Source organism: Tachysurus fulvidraco, chromosome 1, assembly GCF_022655615.1.
Source record: "Tachysurus fulvidraco isolate hzauxx_2018 chromosome 1, HZAU_PFXX_2.0, whole genome shotgun sequence".
Classification (NCBI taxonomy): Eukaryota; Metazoa; Chordata; class Actinopteri; order Siluriformes; family Bagridae; genus Tachysurus; species Tachysurus fulvidraco.
This window is the reverse complement of record NC_062518.1, coordinates 25,648,077-25,667,790: the sequence shown is the minus strand read 5'-3', so window position 1 is coordinate 25,667,790 and position 19,714 is coordinate 25,648,077. Positions and strand designations below refer to the sequence as shown.

Sequence of the window (19,714 nt, the reverse complement as noted above, 5' to 3'; positions counted from 1 at the left end):
AACGTTGAACATTGAATCACAACCAAAACAGGAGCAAATTCCATTTTCTGGCCTTGAGTTAAATCTAGCAGCTCCTTCTCGTGCATGCTGCTGGCCTTGAAGCACAACAGGCTCTCTAACGGCACACAGAGAATATATTAAAGCCTATCATTTACCAACTACTTCTGTGGAGATGACTGAAGTAATAATAATCACCACAGAAGGTAATTATCATTAGACTATGACTGGGTTTCTTTATAATTTATCATTTAAAACAATGGTCTCATGATCTCAGAGTGTAAGCTGACTCATGTACAACTGTGCCAGTACATTCAGAAGCTTCCTGCTTCCTGGCAGAGCCACACTAGGGCTACAGGAACCAGGCCAACTGTATCTGGGGGAAAAATTAGAGTGCATTACATAAATTGCACTTACACGTATTTGAGTGGTATTGCTGCTCTCATGCTAATTCCCTCTAAGTTTATGCAGCATGTGCGCTGCATTTCCATTTGAAATTAAGCAGCGACGTATCTGCATAGTAATGCTGTCATAACTATGCAGAGTATGCAGGGGGTTTCATCACACACAGTATGTGGCTCAAGGTTTCGTGACATTGAAGTTATTCGATCGGGACACAAGAAAAGGCTTGCTAGTGCTCGAACTCAGCAGCGGCAAAGAAATAACACGGACCCTACTCTGCCCTGGAACAATCTGGACCTTAGTGCTACTCAAAACCAACTTAATTATTTGGTCTGTCTTGGCCTGTTGGTCTTCAAACTGCACTTTAATGTAATTGTTCCTTGTGTATCCTGGCTTTAAGCTTTTTCTGTAACGATATTGTACCATGTGGTACAGCCGTAATCACATAACACCATGAGAGTATAAAGTAAAGCCGGTGTATAATATAATTGAGAGACATGAGGCAGATAATAATACAGACTTGTTTAAAGAGAAAAATACAAGTGGGCGTGTAATGACCTCCAAGCATTTCAGTATTTCTGTAAAAATAGCCATATCATTTACATTTACGGCATTTAGCAGACACCCTTATCCAGAGTGACTTACAACTGAGCAACTGAGGGTTAACGGCCTCGCTCAGGGGCCCAGCAGTGGCAGATTGGTGGACCTGGGTTTCGAACCCATGACCTTCTGATCAGTCATGCTACCACATCCCCTTATCGGTTCCAAATGTGCGTAATTTATTCTTTGATCTAAATGTCAATTCTATAAGGTGCAAAATGTTCCCGGTTCTCTAGCCCACATCTCAAAGGTCAATTTTTTCCTCTAAACAAAAAAACAGGTTTACTCTTATACTTTATTTTTACATTTACAGCATTAAGCAGACACCGTTATCCAGAGTGACTTACATTCCATTTCAATTTATACAACTGAGCAATTGAGGGCCTTGCTCAGGGTTGAGGGCCTTGCTCAGGGGCCCAGCAGTGGCAGCTTGGTGGACCTAGGATTCAAACTCATGACCATCCGGTCAGTAGTTCAACACCTTAACCACTACGTGACGTGATATACGGCTAAGTATGGTGACCCGTACTCATAGAATTCATTCTCTGCATTTAACCCATCCAAAGTGCAGCCATTTAGCAGTGGGCAGCCATTTATGCTGTGGCGCCCAGGGAGCAGTTGGGGGGTTCGGTGCCTTGCTCAAGGGTACTGCAGTCGTTGTATTGCCGGCCCGAGACTCGAACCCACAACCTTAGGGTTAGGAGTCAAACTCTCTAACCATTAGTGCACAACTTCCCCACTAAGCTACCACATTCCCTTATACTGATAGTACCAGAGGCAAAGCATCGTTCTACAAAAGACCACTGGGGAACGTGAATGATGAGTGAAATGTGCTACCTGGTGAACACTATAGAACACAAACATAGATGCTCAAACATTTTACTTTGCATAACTGTCCCCTCATGTTCTCTTCATCTTCACAAGTCAGACAAAAATGTAGCAAGAAACAACACAGCATAAAATCCTCCGTCCCGAAGATTCTCCCGTAGCGGAAAGTCCAAAGGATCGGCTACAATTTCCGTTATTATGTGCTCTAACTGGAGACTCCTTCTGCCAATGTATAGTGAAAGCCTTGCTATATCGATGCTTACTGTACATTATACGTTTTCCCTTTGTTACTATAATCCATGTATTTTTAGGCTGTGGATTAGCTGTTAGTTTATCAGTGATGAATCAGAGTGTAAGCATGAATACAGTCCTGTGATTTGGATGTGGGACAGAATTGAATGGGGACTGAGAAGTGAAAACTCTACAGCACTGTGGCATAACAGAATCTAATTAAAACCACAAACCATATAAGATCTTAATTCAATAAGCAAACAGACAAAAAACATGCTACATATACTGTATATGCATTCATAGACCATCTATTGGTCTATAGATCTGATTAATGTTCCCATGTCATTAAAATGTCAAGGAAGATGAACTGATGATTTAAATCCAATGATACGAGTGTCATATTAACATCATCGTTAATTGCCGTGACGGGTACCATAATAACAGACGCCCTGACAGCTTGACATCTGAAATGTTCTGTTTTACGACCGAGGTTATCATAGATTTTAAACACAGCCAAAAAAAAAAAAAAAAAGTACAAAAACATTTGTTTATTGTTTTCCTTCAGAGATGTTCATTAAGCTCTATATTTAACATACTGGCCCGTAAGCTAGAGTGCATGGAAATATCTTATTAGATACAAAAGAAAAATAAGCTAATCAAGATATAAACATTTAAAACCAAAATAGTACTCATTCTGTCTAGAACTAAAGAAATAAAGTAGCACAGAGTTGCTATTTTAGTTACATGAAAGCAAACCCATATTATAAAACAGATCATTTAAGTGCTAGATGTCAGGAATAAAAACTCTAAAGTACTTAAAATCTAATATCTGAACACAGCCAAAAAGCTTACTTAAAAATTTAGATTACAGAGACTCTTGGTTTTGGTTTCCCAAGCTTCTACCTATTTCTTATTTCTATCTGTTGATGTCAGTAAAGAATGAAATAAAAAGACAATAAACTCAGCAAAGGAAGAATTTTTGGCTACAAAATGTATTTTCTAAGATCTAGGATGAGCCACTCAGAGTGGTGAGTTACACTGGGGCACATGGTGGTATGGTGTATTGGTGGTTGGGGGTTTGATTCACACCTCTGCTGTGTGTGTGTGTGTGTGTGTGTGTGTGTGTGTGTAATTCGCATGTTCTCCCTATGCCTTGATGGTTTCCTCTGTGTTCTCCGGTTTCCTTCCCCAGTCCAGTGACACGGTTGTACACTGAATTGCATCTCTAAATTGACAATAGGCTATAGCAAATATAACGGCTGAAAGAACAACTACAACTCATTCAAAGATTTTCTAAAGTCCCCGAGTCCTTACTTCCCCTAAAACCAGTATTCGTCTAGAAGTACTGTACATTTCAGAACCACATGGACCCGAAAGATATCCTGCAGTCCTCATCCCTGAGGCCCGTCTTCTCATTTCTTAACGTTTCCTTGAAGCTCTTCTTCGTAATTGACGTTGAACTTTTCTTATAGAAGTCGAGTCATAAGGGAGCACGGTTAAACAAGTCTTCATAAAAACTGGCATGATTTATACCCTGCTATCAGCTTTCATATCATCAGACAAGCTACAAAGCCTATTAGAGCCGCCAGAGTGGCCGTAGCTGACGATTTATGTCCTCAGGTGGAGCTGCTTCGGCGTCTATGAGAGCGCTCATGCTAGACTGGAGTTAATATTCAGGCGGCAGCGAAGTTAACTAATCAGTGCAATGTTGATAAATAGCGTGCTGTCTTCCTCGGGCGAGCGTGGTGTCTCATTACTGAGGCTGCAGCTCTTTTGCTGGAGTGACCAAAACAAAAGGCAGTGATGGCAGTGATAGAGTGGAAAAGAGGGCAAACATTCATCAGCAGGTAAACACCGGCTTCGCCTGGAGAACCCAAGCACATTTTCTCCACCTCCCTCTCTCTCTTGCTCTGGATTTCATCTAAGGGCAGGCCACTATTATCATAACACAGGACTTCTACAGTATGAGTTCACTCTGTCTGCGCAAACTGGTCCGTTTGCTGGTGAACAGAATTAGGGTGCTATTAGGAGTTGTATAAAACTAGAGGAAATACACAGTACAAACTATAAAATATGGCCTTTTCGTACAAGATTAGACTCAGAATTAATCCATCCTTAAGATAAGGTGCAGCACTTTTCTTATACGTGAGCTCTATAATCAAAACAAACACATAGTCAGTCGGAAATAAAAAGGAACGACACGAGCTGATCAGGCAGACAGGCATCGCTGAAGGTCTTATAACCTTCTCGTGTCTTTTATCTCAAACTAATCGCTGTAGAACGAGACATTTTGAAATAATGCCCAAGTGAGCTAATGAGAAGAGTTGTGTGTGTGTGTGTGTGTGTGTGTGTGTGTGTGTGTGTGTGTCTTGTTAATATATGAACAATCACTACAATATTCGCTGCTTCTGATCTGTATATTTACTTCGAAACATCTAGAAATGCTACAACCTCCAAAATGCCTTCAGGTGCGACCCCCTCAGGACTCACGGGTAAAGTTGACGTACTGAAATAACTGAATATTTCATCTGTGAAGATTTTTGGCTAAAAACAGACAATAATTACAGATTCTGAATACAAGATTAACATGATGATACATTTAGGGTTTTTGTTTTTTTTTGCCCTAATTTCCATTCACAGTCATTTTTCTAAATAACATGTGATCTTCACTCATGTATAAGATTTTATTTTGTAATGAAATTCTGAATTAATATCTTTGGATGTGTATTATTACCAGTTCAGCTTCAACTTTCATTGATGGTGGCTTTTTTTTTCTATTTGTCTACGGTGAGGTCTCCAAGTCTCCAAAAAAAAAAAGGGGGGGGGGGGGGGACAAAATCTCTTGGCCGTTTGTTTTTAAATGCTAGCAGAAAATTCTGAAAGATGGTTTGAGACTGTTGAACTTTTATCACTGCACAAGCAAGATCTCTCTGTGCTGTCAGCATCTAAATTTTCACAGGAACAATGAAAATTCAATAAAAATACACAAAGCCATGGGACTCTGAGTGAACTCTTCTTTTAAAGGTAGGGCCTCTGTTGTTTGAGAAATGCTTCAGAAAACTCAAAATCAAAACTAACGTGTAGCCAATGAGCAGAAAGGGGCGGGGCTTGACAATATGCGGTGGAGAGACAGTGCACGTGTGACATTAGCAGAAAGTGGTTTTAACATTGACATGGAGGATAAAAACAAAGAAAGAAAGCGAAGAAAGGCTTACGATAAGGCAAGAAGTAGGACGTGTTAATATAGGATCAGCTTTCCAGCGCTGGAGAGAACTGAAGGAGCAGGAAGTTGGCGCATATTCTCAGGTTGGAGTTTCCCGAGTCAATAACTCCTGAGCTAAACGCTGTTACTACACAAATAACACCTCTTTTCTATTGTAGTAATGTAGAGAGGCAGCTACAACCGTGTTTTGTGTAGTAACAGCGTTTAGCTCAGGAGTTATTGACACGGGAAACTCCAATCTGTGAATATGCGCCAACTTCACTTAAGACGCCGAAGCGCTTTTTTCCTTCTCGATAGGTGAGTAACGTTGGTTTTGCTTTGTTACACAGAACTAACATATGCCTTTGTCCTTTGCATGATTATGCTTGTGTGTCATTTTTGCTTGTTTGTTTATCTGCAATTGTATTGTTCTTCCCTTCAGCTATGATAAAGACACATTTCTTTCCATTAGTTGCCTGGGTTACGTATGTATGTGTGGGTGGAGAGATATCGATACAGGGGTGGGACCCATTTGGGTTAGGGGCGTGTTTGTTTTGATGACTTCAAATGTCGACATTGGCTTTCAAACAAAGGAGACCCTGTCTTTAAGTATTATTTGTTTTCGTTTTTTTTTTCATATCGCAAACCATCAAACCATCTTTTGGTCTTTACTCAATAAAGACAATACCAAAAGTTATTTAAAAGAAATTTGAGAGATCTAACTCTCAGTATAATACATCAGCGAATACGCTGATCGCGGCAAAATGACTGAAGTTATCTCTTTGTTATGTTTTAGCGTATTGACAACAAACTTGAGGAACAGCTTATGATCTGAGGATACATGAGCAGTTTCAGAACAGCACCACCTACTGGTTACACGGTCTGAAATAAAAATGACGATTGTTACCTTTACTCTCAGCCATTTTGGGCATCAGCCATGTTAAAATGCTGTAATTTACAAGCACATTGGAGTATCGCAGTGTGTCACAGTCTTTTTCCAAGCTCCAATTTCAACGTTTACATGCTTCCTAAATAATAAATATTATTTTCTACGCTTGCAAAGTTTCTCACACCTTACAATCTGTGATATCACAATGTATTCTGACACATATTATGAAATGTTCATAAATCGAATATCTATTGGCGAAGTGGAGAATGTGACAGCAATCTGATTTTTTTTCACCTGCTGAGAACAACAGAATGATAAAGCTCTATAAAAGGACCACGCGAAGTGGGAGCGTGGGGGAAATTAGACCAATTGATGAACAATTTCCATTGACTATTACCTCCCAATAGACGGTTGTGCCCATTTGTATGGTGGGGTTTGTCTCACGCAGCACTTAATAGCCTTGCACTGAGCTTTTTCCAATTGTCTTGGGAATATGAATGCAGCTGCAATTACAATGAACCCTGAAAATTACAAAAGAGCGGGTTACAGCAGGGCTGAATATAATCCCATCCATTAACAAGGCGTGTAACTCTGCATCGCCCTGCTTGACACTTTCAGTTTAGTGTGCGTTCCTAAAGAAAGACAGGTCAAAGGTTACTAAGGCTTTTTTTTTTTTTTAGAATAAGAGTGTGCACATGCTGTTGGTGGCTTGGCGGTCTATCTGAAACACGATAGACGGAAGTGAAACGAATGTGAAAGCAGAACCGATGGCTCGAGTTCATCAGTGTCAGCATGCACGAAGCTAATGGAGTGGGTGGTGCTCGTTATTTCCATTAACTCCTCTGGTGAGAGCAAAAAAAAAACAACAACAAAAAAAAACCTGACAGAATAGCTCAATAGATGTAATTAGTCTGGTGATTAGGATTAGCTTATTTTTTGTTATAGCTGGTCAAAATCTTACTTTAATGCTCTTGAACATGCAGGAGAGTCAGACGCATACACGGCAAGGCAGGAGAGTGAAAAATAGAGAGAAAGAACGTGAGTGTCAGCAGTGAATGGTTCTAAGTGGAGAAAAGCCCATTGCCAACTTTTAATGAATGCCCCACACGTTCGTCTTGCTTTCTTACCCACAGCTGTATCTAGGATTGATAAGGAGCGAGCCAACCTCTGACTGCTTGTAGCAGCCGCTGGAATTGTTTTGCAATTTGCTGCTCTACAGTGCATTCTTTTTCCCTGAGAACGATCCATCTCTGCGGCAACATTCAACCCCAGACGCATTGATTAGCCCCCCTTTTTTTATATTCATCAATAGCCATTTATATCCCGAAAGCATTTAGCTCAGCATAAATGTGCGCGATCAAGCGTGTGAGTGACTGTACTGTAGGAAGAACGGATTTGTATTTCTATGCACTGCAACTTTAAGGTTAACAGTTCACAACCGCTGTACAGCTTCATAGCAGAATAAAAAAATATTGTCTTCTAGTCGTGTGCTGAAATTGTTTAAAGAATAAAGCACAATGTGACATGCTAGAACAGGAAAATCACAGCTGGAGTGGTGCGATGTGGCTATAGTGAAGAGAATTATTGCCCAATAACACCATTCATGCCTCTTCAATCACAGCAACTTATCAGATAGAGTTACAAAGGCAACGTAGCTAGTTTTCACCCACAAAGATGAGATCATCAAGGTAATTAAGGTAATATCTCTCTCTCTCTCTCTCTCTCTCTCTCTCTCTCTCTCTCTTCTAAAAACTGTTCTTAGGTACAATCTGAGAGACCAAAATCTAAAATAAAGAATAAAGAATGATTTCAGAATAACAAAAATAACAAAAAAACAAAACAAAACTGTTATTATATATATAACTGAATACTGTTATGGAATAATGTTTGATCTAAACATTAAGGTTAAAACAAACCAAAAGATTAAAATAAAATAAAGGAAAAAATGACAAAGAAGACAGACTATGGTAGTTTGATTAACTGAACATTGAAAATAAATCAATAAAAAATAAAAAAATGATTGTGTGTGTGTGTATGTGTGTATATGTGTGTGTGTCTTGCTCTCTCTCTACAACAAAATGTAATAATACCATGGCAGAGCCTCAATACATGCTTTAAGATAAAACATCATAGATAGATAGATCGATAGATAGATAGATAGATAGATAGATAGATAGATAGATAGATAGATAGACAGACAGACAAACAGACAGATAGAAAGACATACAGACAGACAGACAGACAGACAGACAGATAGACAGACAGACAAATACATAGATAGATAGATAGATAGATAGATAGATAGATAGATAGATAGATAGATAGATAGATAGATAGACATACAGACAGACAGAGAGATAGACAAACAGACAGACAGATAGATAGACAAACATACAGATACAGACAGACAGACAGATAGATAGATAGATAGATAGATAGATAGATAGATATAGACAGACAAACAGACAGATAGACAGACAGACAGATTCATAGATAGATAGATAGATAGATAGATAGATAGATAGATAGATAGATAGATAGATAGATAGATAGATAGAGGGGTAGACAGACAGATAGACAGAGGGGTAGACAGACAGATAGACAGAGGGGTAGACAGACAGATAGAAAGAGGAGCAGACAGACCAACAGATAGACAGAGGGGTAGACAGACAGATAGACAGAGGGGTAGACAGACAGATAGACAGAGGGGTAGACAGACAGATAGACAGAGGGGCAGACAGACAGATAGACAGAGGGGTAGACAGACAGATAGACAGAGGGGTAGACAGACAGATAGACAGAGGGGCAGACAGACAGATAGACAGAGGAGCAGACAGACAGATAGACAGAGGAGCAGACAGACCAACAGATAAACAGAGGGGTAGACAGACAGACAGACAGAGGGGTAGACAGACAGATAGACAGAGGGGTAGACAGACAGATAGACAGAGGGGTAGACAGACAGATAGACAGAGGGGTAGACAGACAGATAGACAGAGGGGTAGACAGACAGAGAGAGGGGCAGACAGACAGATAAACAGAGGGGTAGACAGACAGATAGACAGAGGGGTAGACAGACAGATAGACAGAGGAGCAGACAGACAGATAGACAGAGGAGCAGACAGACAGATAGACAGAGGAGCAGATAGACAGAGGAGCAGACAGACAGATAGACAGAGGGGTAGACAGAGAGATAGACAGAGGGGTAGACAGACAGATAGACAGAGGAGCAGACAGACAGATAGACAGAGGGGTAGACAGACAGATAGACAGAGGAGCAGACAGACAGATAGACAGAGGGGTAGACAGACAGATAGACAGAGGAGCAGACAGACAGATAGACAGAGGAGCAGACAGACAGATAGACAGAGGGGTAGACAGACAGATAGACAGAGGAGCAGACAGACAGATAGACAGAGGAGCAGACAGACAGATAGACAGAGGGGTAGACAGACAGATAAACAGAGGGGTAGACAGACAGATAGACAGAGGAGCAGACAGACAGATAGACAGAGGAGCAGACAGACAGATAGACAGAGGGGTAGACAGACAGATAGACAGAGGAGCAGACAGACAGATAGACAGAGGAGCAGACAGACAGATAGACAGAGGAGCAGACAGACAGATAGACAGAGGAGCAGACAGACAGATAGACAGAGGAGCAGACAGACAGATAGACAGAGGAGCAGACAGACAGATAGACAGAGGAGCAGACAGACAGATAGACAGGTGTTTCAGGCCATTTTTGTTGCTAGTCTCTACATTCTACACAAAGAAGCAGCTTTAAGTCTATTGGCAGTGTTCACCTACTGCAAAGACAATTAAATAAGCAGCACCTCCTACACCTCCTCAGAACAGCAGAGAAGGAAACGCTACCTGCCAACGTTCACATGAAACGCCTGTGAAATGCAAAATTTTCATCACCGGCCTCAAGACATTTCAGATCAATATATGAGAAAACAAAGTCTGGGAGTGAATATGATGTCTGCACAAAGAGGCAGGTTAAGTGAGGATGTCAGCAGGCAGTGTGTGGTAATGTTGTGGTGTGTCAGAGCTCACCTCTGGGGATTGGGCTCATTGTGCTTGTCCCTCTCGTGCTTGATCATCCTGTAGCGGCCGATCTTCACATCCGGCCGAGACACCTTCATCCCGTTCAGTGTAATCCTTGCAGAGAAGAAGACGACAAAAGAAAAAACACACACACACACAGAGAAATATTAGATAGTTCTCAGGGAAAGCAATTCAGATCATTACATTTCTTCCTTTCAGAAGAAGATGACACGACACATCCCTTGCTGCTCGAATTGGTTGTTTCTATGGGACATGCAATAACAGCTTCTCTTCTCCACATATACTGAGTACTGCGGATGGTATGATTATGGGCTCTGTTGTCAGCATTTGTTCATATCTCTCATACCTCATGTCCTTTTGCTTTTCTATATACAATATGTATACCTGTGTGAATGCTTACATACAGTTAGACTTACTGAGGATGGCAATTACTGTAACCCTACAACTCACGTAGGAATTCAGATGAATTGTAATAGAAATAAATGAATGTAATAAAAAGACAAGCCCAGAAGGTGGCGAGTGACAAACTTCTTTTTGACTTCAGTGGTTAAATCTTCAATGAGCTGTAGTTTAGCCACACTGTATACTGCCAGACACGACAAGACTAAAGGCTGTAAACTAAACTCAGAGCTCACACTTATCTGTAGTGTACTGTCACCCTTTCAAACACATCCAAGAAAAAGAGTCCCAAAGGATTATAAGGAGTTTTTTTGGAATCCCCAGTTCACACAAACAGTATACTGTATAACCACAGCAAAAAAAAACAAAAAACTCACAAACATCACACAAATTTTACAGTCAGCATCCCACTAACAAACACACAAACATATGCAGCCATAAACACACACAAACACGCATACGCACCCACAAACACACATGCCCTCACAAACACACACACACACATGCACTCACTCACAAACACACATATCCACACACACAAACATACATGCTCCCACAAAACACATGCATCCCTAAACACACACACATTTGCACAGATGTATACACACATACACACACAAACATACATGCTCCCAAAAACACACACACACTTGCATAGATGTATACACACGTACACACACAAACATACATGCTCCCACAAACACAAACACATATGTATACACACGTACACACACAAACATACATGCTCCCACAAACACAAACACACACACATATGTATACACACGTACACACACAAACATACATGCTCCCACAAACACAAACACACACACACACATGCACATATGTATACACACGTACACACACAAACATACATGCTCCCACAAACACAAACACACACACACACATGCACAGATGTATACACACGTACACACACAAACATACATGCTCCCACAAACACACACAGACACACATTTGCACAGATGTATACACACGTACACACAAATGGTTATCAGAATCAGAATTTTCGAGATCTTCAGCCACGATGGAACTCGATCCTGTTTGTGTAAATAAACAAAGCTCAGAATGAGAAGAAACCGTTTATATGATGCTGTCTCAGCCGAGCTTGTGTCCAGGAATCACACTGCTTTTCTTAAAATGTTTATTTATACAGCGGATCCCAAGGGTAAGTACTGTATGAGGCTGTATATTGAAGGAAAGCTGTCTCACCCAACAAAACAACAACTCCTACATTATTTACAGAGAGGGTTGGTAATCATTTCAAACTGCAGTGCACCATAATAATAATGATAGAATGTGTAGGAAAAGCTCAGCATAGAACATTTCCCCACATATAAAAGGACAAATGCTGTTGAAAAAGTTAATACAGATAATTGTTCTAAATAGAAATATTTATTCTACTGGGATTACAGAGTGAGGATAAAATCTTTTGCTTCTGTTCCGCACTCGCATTAATGTCATTAATACCCCCTCTGTTGATCTGGCTCACCAATGAGGAGAAATCCTTCATTCTATACTCAACAAACTGATCAAAACGTCTTATCTAGTTGATTGCATCTCCTGCAGGAGGAAGACAACAAACAAGCTCCTGTGATGCATGAGAAGTTTAAATCTTCGGTCTGTTAGTGTTACTAGCTGTTGCTACTTCTTCTAGATCTTGCCAAGTAAAGAGTGCAATCATTGACTCCTAACTTCCTGCCGTTAGACTCTTCAGCACAGTACAAAAGCCTTTATTTTGTCACATACTGTATACATTACAGCACAAGAAATACTTTTCTTCATATATCCCCACTTTGTAGGTTGGGGTCAGAGCACGGGGCAGTTATGATACGGTGCCCCTGGAGGAGTGAGGGTTAAGGGCCTTGCTCAAGGGCCAAACAGTGGCAGCTTGGCAGTGCTGGCGCTTGAACCCTGGTCCTCTGATCAACACCCCAGAGCCTTAACCATTTGAGCCCCACAGAATACAAAATCATTAAGGTCTCCTTCCAATCTAGTCACAAACTGTTCAACCTCCTTCCATGGCTTCCATCCACACCAGAGCCAGCAGATTCAGAGCCAGGTTTTTTGTTTTTTTTAACCCCAACCATAAATTCTACACTACATCCCTAGGACCCTGATGTTTCACTAACACCTTGCAGTTTTGCTCCACACTGTACATTGTTAAATCTTCTCTATATAATAATACTGCATATAATGTGTATAACTGTAAATACATTGCTTACTCTAGTTGACATACATTTATGTATATTATCTCTACATACACTATATATTTTTTACGTTTTGCGTTTCCACAGCATATATAATTATATATCTACATTTTTAGACATATTGTACTCCCCATACAACTGACACATATTCCTGTGCACATATTATTATTATTCAGATACTACCTGTTATAGCTTTATTTACTGTTGTACATATACATGACATATTTATCTGCATTTGTTCATTTACACATTTTTCTACTATTTGCATTTCTCTTAGATGCTAAATGGCATTTTGTTGCTACTGTATATACCTGTACTGTAAAATGATGTTTGTATGTATGTATGTGTGTACTGTATGTATGTATGTATGTATGTATGTATGTATGTATATATGTGTGTATGTATGTGTGTATGTACTGTATGTATGTATGTATGTATGTATGTGTGTATGTACTGTATGTATGTGTGTATGTATGTATGTGTGTACTGTATGTATGTATGTATGTATGTATGTATGTATGTATGTATGTATATATGTGTGTATGTATGTGTGTATGTACTGTATGTATGTATGTATGTATGTATGTGTGTATGTACTGTATGTATGTATGTATGTATGTATGTGTGTACTGTATGTATGTATGTATATATGTGTGTATGTATGTGTGTATGTACTGTATGTATGTATGTATATATGTGTGTATGTATGTGTGTATGTAATGTATGTATGTATGTATGTATGTATGTATCTTATCTTATCTTATCTAATCTTATCTAATCTAATCTAATCTATCTATCTATCTATCTATCTATCTATCTATCTATCTATCTATCTATCTATGTGGTAGCTCAGTGTTTAAGGGGTTCGACTACTGATCAAACGGTCATTGGTTCGAATCCCAGGTCCACCAAGTTAGCACTGCAGGGCCCCTGAGCAAGGCCCTTAACTCTCAATTGCTCAGGTGTATAAAATGAAATAATAAAAAAAAAAAGTAAGTCACTCTGGATAAGAGTGTCTGCTAAATGCTGTAAATCTATCTATCTATCTACAGTATAATATCCATCTATATATAATATCTATATATAATGTCTATCTATCTATCTATCTATCTATCTATCTATCTATCTATCTATCTATAGTATATCCATCTATATATAATGTCTATCTATCCATCCATCCATCCATCCATACAGAGGCTTAATTTTTTTCCTAATGTTAGTTCTAGCTAAAAGAGATAACTAAAAGAAGTCGATGACACGAGATTGACTCTGAAGAACCCAGCGCAGATAAACAGTGGGGTTTACAAAGCTCATCACGTTGTCGAGAAAAATAAATAACCTGTCTTTTTGTGCTACTGCCACTCATCTGTGAAATACCAAAGTATTTATAATTAATTGCTAATCTATATTTTGAAGAAAAAGTAAGTTTTAATTGACTGAAGATTGTTCAGTTTGTTCTTTTCGGAAAAATCTTTAAAGATTCTATTCAAAACCCTACAACAGATTGTAAAGAAAGAAAGAAAGAACAAAAGGAAAAAAGAAATCCTAAAAAAGTCAGAAAAAATAAGTTAAATAGCCAGAATGACTTCTTACTATTGGGCTTTGGTGTTTAAAAGCTGGATTAAATAACATGAGGAACAGGTTTTTCGTTCTCATGTCTCAGTCTCTTATTACTGTTATATAAGGATTCAATTCCAGAAGGACATGGTGTTACAGAACATTAATCAACTATGTGGTGGTGTGATGTGGCCTGGCAGAACTCGACTTAACCCTTTATACCAGTATACTCACAATATATAAACATACACACAGTGTATATACACACTCACACACACACACACACACACACACACACACACACACACACACACACACACACACACACACACACACACACACACACACACACACTGTGTATAAACACACTCACTTACTCACTCACTCACTCACTCATTCACTACCGCTTTATCCGAACTACCTCTGGTCACAGGGAGCCTGTGCCTATCTCAGGCGTCATCGGGCATCAAGGCAGGGTACACCCTGGACGGAGTGCCAACCCATCGCAGGGCACACACACACTCTCATTCACTCACACAATCACACACTACGGACAATTTTCCAGAGATGCCAATCAACCTACCATGTATGTCTTTGGACCGGGGGAGGAAACCGAAGTATAAACACACTCACACACTATATTAACATACACTCACACACTGTATATAAACACATACTCACTCTCTCACGCAGTTTATAAACACACACTCTCACACACAGTATATAAACACACAGTATATAAACACACACTCACACACACAGTATATAACCACACAGTATATAAACACACACACAGTATACTGTATAAACACACACAGTATATAAACACACACACACAGTATAAACACACACAGTATACTGTATAAACACACACACAAACACAGTATAAACACACACAGTATATAAACAAACACACAGTATATAAACACACACACACAGTATATAAACACACACACACAGTACATAAACACATACACACAGTATATAAACGCACACACAGTACATAAACACATACACACAGTATATAAACACACACAGTATATAAACAAACACACAGTATATAAACAAACACACAGTACATAAACACACACACAGTACATAAACACACACACACAGTATATAAACACACACACACAGTATATAAACACACACACAGTACATAAACACACACAGACAGTATATAAACACACACACAGTACATAAACACATACACACAGTATATAAACACACACAGTATATAAACAAACACACAGTATATAAACAAACACACAGTACATAAACACACACACACAGTATATAAACACACACACAGTATATAAACACACACACACAGTATATAAACACACACAGTACATAAACACACACACACAGTACATAAACACACACACACAGTATATAAACACACACACAGTATATAAACAAACACACAGTATATAAACACACACACAGTACATAAACACACACACACAAACAGTATATAAACACACACACACACACACACACACACACACACACACACACACACACACACACACACACACACACACACAGTATATAAACACACACACAGTACATAAACACACACACAGTATATAAACACACACACACACACAGTATATAAACACACACACAGTATATAAACACACACATACAATCTAACTTAAGGTTAGGCTATTTAGTTTAAGAGTAAAAGGGTAAAAGAGTTAAACCACAGTAAACTGTCAATGAAATGAATGAATTCATCACATCATGCTGTATTTTTGTATAGTTACATTCGTTATTGTAACATTTTCACTTTTCGTAATAAGACAAAAGATGCAGCTTGTCATGTTACTTCGTGTGGGTTCTCGTGTGTTTGTCTTAACTTCGAGATAGAGGAATAAATAGCTGGAGTCTATAGAGGAAGCAATGTTTATAGGTGCTGTAACATAAGCCTTGGCAACATTGGCGTCAGTGTGGGCAAACATATTTTAAACAGTTATCTGAGTTTAACAACTGCCTTTTGTCTCTAGATCTGAGTGCATTTAGAGTAAACAGGTTTTTCACACTTCTCTCAGTAGAGAGAAATGCCTTCAGCTTATTATGTGGTAATCACACATAAGTATGTGATATTCTTGATAGCTTCTTGTGTTAAAAAAAATATTTAAAAAATAAAAAAGTGCGGGAGTATTTCCATAATAAAGAGAAAGAGAAGAAGGGAGAGAAAAAGTTCACCCAGCCATCATTAAATGTCGACATGAAGTCCACACCTGTGTCATATGGAGCTGCTGAAATAGCTGAGGATGCCATATTTAAGAAACGAGTAGACCGTTCCCTTAAGAATAGTGAGACTTAGAATGCATATTGTTGACTGAATATCCATCCATCCATCCATCTCTTTCTCTCCCTCCCTCCCTCTCTCTGATTGGATTAGTGGTGGATTTCTGTACGTCGTCTCTCTCAAACTGCTCCGCTGTTCATTTAATTGCATTAGACCCATGGAGTCGGAGGGAATTGGAATCATTAAAACTGATTCATGTCTCCTCTGGCAGAGCTGAAATAAAAGCATAGAGAGCGATCTGAGAGAGAAAGAAAGAGGAACTGTGCATAGAGCATGACCGAGAGAGAGAGAGAGAGAGAGAGAGAGAGAGAGAGAGAGAGAGAGAGAGAGAGAGAGAGGGAACATGACAGTGCAAGCTTGTGTGAGAGACAGAGAGAGAGAGAGGGTCAGATTTAATTGAGCAACACTTGTGTTAGTGGGATGCTGACTGTGTAAATTTTGCGTGATGTGTGTTTGTGTCTCTGTGTGTGTCTGATACAGTATATCCCAGAGGATGTGAGATATATAGTACAAGTCTGGAATAGCACTGCTGTTACTAGTACCTTTATCTCTCTCAGCTGTAACTATAAACCTGGCACAGTATACAAGCATCTGTATGTGTGTGTGTGTGTGTGTGTGTGTGTGTGTGTGTGTGTGTGTGTGTGTGTGTGTGTGTGTGTGTGTGTGTGTGTGTGTGTGTGTGTGTGTAAATCAGCAGTTTTGCTAACTAACCAGGAGACAAATATCTGATGAATACAGCCACATATTTTACACTGTAAACACTATAATAACCATCACACGCACACACACACACACACACACACACACACACACACACACACACACACACACACACACACACACACACACACACACACACACACACACACACACACACAATAAGCAAACACATAAATGTGAGGAATAATTGAATTGCTTTTTTTCCCGTGGACTTTATGGCACTTTTATGAGAATATCCGTAGAGTAATAATATACCTTGTGAAGAACAAGCATTAATCAAACCTTGCTGGCCTTTGAGACTATACTGCAATGTTGCAAATAGAAGACAAATACAACATTACAGGTTAATAAAATAGACTAAAAGATTTAAGCAATATTGCACAAGCAAGAGTGTAGTTAGACTCGGTATCAGCGAGACCGTACGCATGAGCCTGCAGAGCCAGCTTAATGGCTCGGGATATTCAGGATAACCGCATGACTGCAAGTGGGATATTGCTTTAATATGACAGTTCTATAAAAAAAATTAATATTGCGTCTAAGTGATATTTAGGACGCAGTCTGGCCAAAGGTTCGGTCTAATTTTTCTCCAGTAGAGGAAACAGATTTCAAGGAAGCCTCACTCAAGCTCATTAATTCACAGGTTCCTGTTAAAGGACTATTGACTGGAAAACTGTGAGCTTGAATCGCAGAATCACTAAAAGCTGCCACTGTTTGGCACTTGAGCAAGGCCCTTAACCCTCAGCTTCTCGGTTATATAAAGGAATTGTTCTGGATAAAGGCATCTGCCAAATGCTATAATTGTCCGATCTGCGTATTGGATTTCGGCCTAGGTTTTACACCGGACCCTCCCATTTGATCTGGGTGGGACTGGCACTAAGTTTGAACCCCTCAGTAGCTGATTGGTTCCCTGGCCAGGAATCAAACCCTCTGTTTCCTGCTGCTCTTAAATGAAACTCTATTAAAATCATACAGTATAAAGAAACTGCTTTGGCATCAATGTACATTTATATCTAACAGTTAATCCCTGAGCACAAGTTAATCCAAAACATTTAACAGGACTGGATTGTTATTATTATTAGTATACTTACAACAAACTTACCCGATAACGGATTAGTGAACTCGCATTAGAGATTTAATGTCACAACACAGGTTCATGACCGACAAAAACATGCTCCCACGGACTCAAACTCCCATTAGCCATCAGAACTCATCCGCTCACAAATGCCAGACATTTAATTATACACATCTGCTGCTTATTCAGTGTGTTGCTCACTCACACTTTATATCTGCAGTGCTGTCTTTGTGTAGTATACCGTACGCTCTGTGTCGTTTGCCTTGACATGACCAAGCCTTCTGTATTTCTAGCGATTCTTCTGGTTTTCAGTTTTTGTTGTATTTCTGCTCTGCCCTGGACCCTGGACTGTTTGTCTATGAACTTGGTTTTGCTCGTGTACTGTTTCGTATGTACTTTCCCCCATTTTGTGTTCCGGCCATTTTGTATTTTTGATGCATTTCGTGTGTTTCTTCCTTGTTCTTATCCCTGCTGGTTATCGCTACGTTTATTTGGCTTTACCTTTTATTTTCCCCATGTCTTGTTGTTAAACTCTCCTACGAGTTCTAATATTATCTTACAAGGAGCCACTCTTACAAATATGAACACATTTCCACAGAGCCATCATAATAACACACTCTAGTGATTTTATTTTCAAAGCCACTACATTGGAATCAATCAGAGAATCCTGTACTAAAGGCCCTGAGCTACTGTATTACGCAACTCAAAAAAAAATAAAAAATACAACACTACGGTTAGTCACACAGGCCAGGCTAGTCAGCATGGTATGCTCTGTCAATAAAGACAACCAAGAAGCATCGACTTTCTTGTTTACTCACCATCTTAAGTACATTAAACACGTTTTACTGACTTTTCACGACAGGATTCTGTGAACCCGATGAACCCTTGAGATCAACAGTTTCTGAAATACTGATGCAAAAACATGTCAAGAGTTCATTAATTTGTCCACGTGGTGAAGAGAAACATGTCCTGGACAAGTGCTGTGCTTCACAAAGGACAAATCAGTGAGTTAGTCAGTGTGTTAATATGCCTTTTGTAAGCAGTCCCTTTCAGTGGTTCAGAAAGAAAAACAGATCCTCTCAACAGAACAGTACATGAGGCAAAATGACTTCCTAGACAGTTACTGCAATATTTTTCTAATATTGACAGTTTGTGTGGGGAAAAAACTTCACGGTGTCCCTACAAACAACAAATCCACTCG

At 39.4% G+C, this 19,714-nt stretch overlaps 1 protein-coding gene across 2 annotated transcripts in view; it reads right to left on the bottom strand.

Annotated features, from left to right (window-relative positions):
- The window catches only part of b4galt2 (UDP-Gal:betaGlcNAc beta 1,4- galactosyltransferase, polypeptide 2), a 133,630-nt gene that overhangs the window by 4,898 nt on the left and 109,018 nt on the right, over positions 1 to 19,714 (bottom strand). For both annotated transcript variants that reach the window (XM_027133569.2, XM_047822036.1), the window contains exon 6: positions 10,209 to 10,313. In XM_027133569.2, the coding sequence (XP_026989370.1) occupies positions 10,209 to 10,313 (105 nt within the window). The remainder of the gene's footprint in view (positions 1 to 10,208; positions 10,314 to 19,714) is intronic.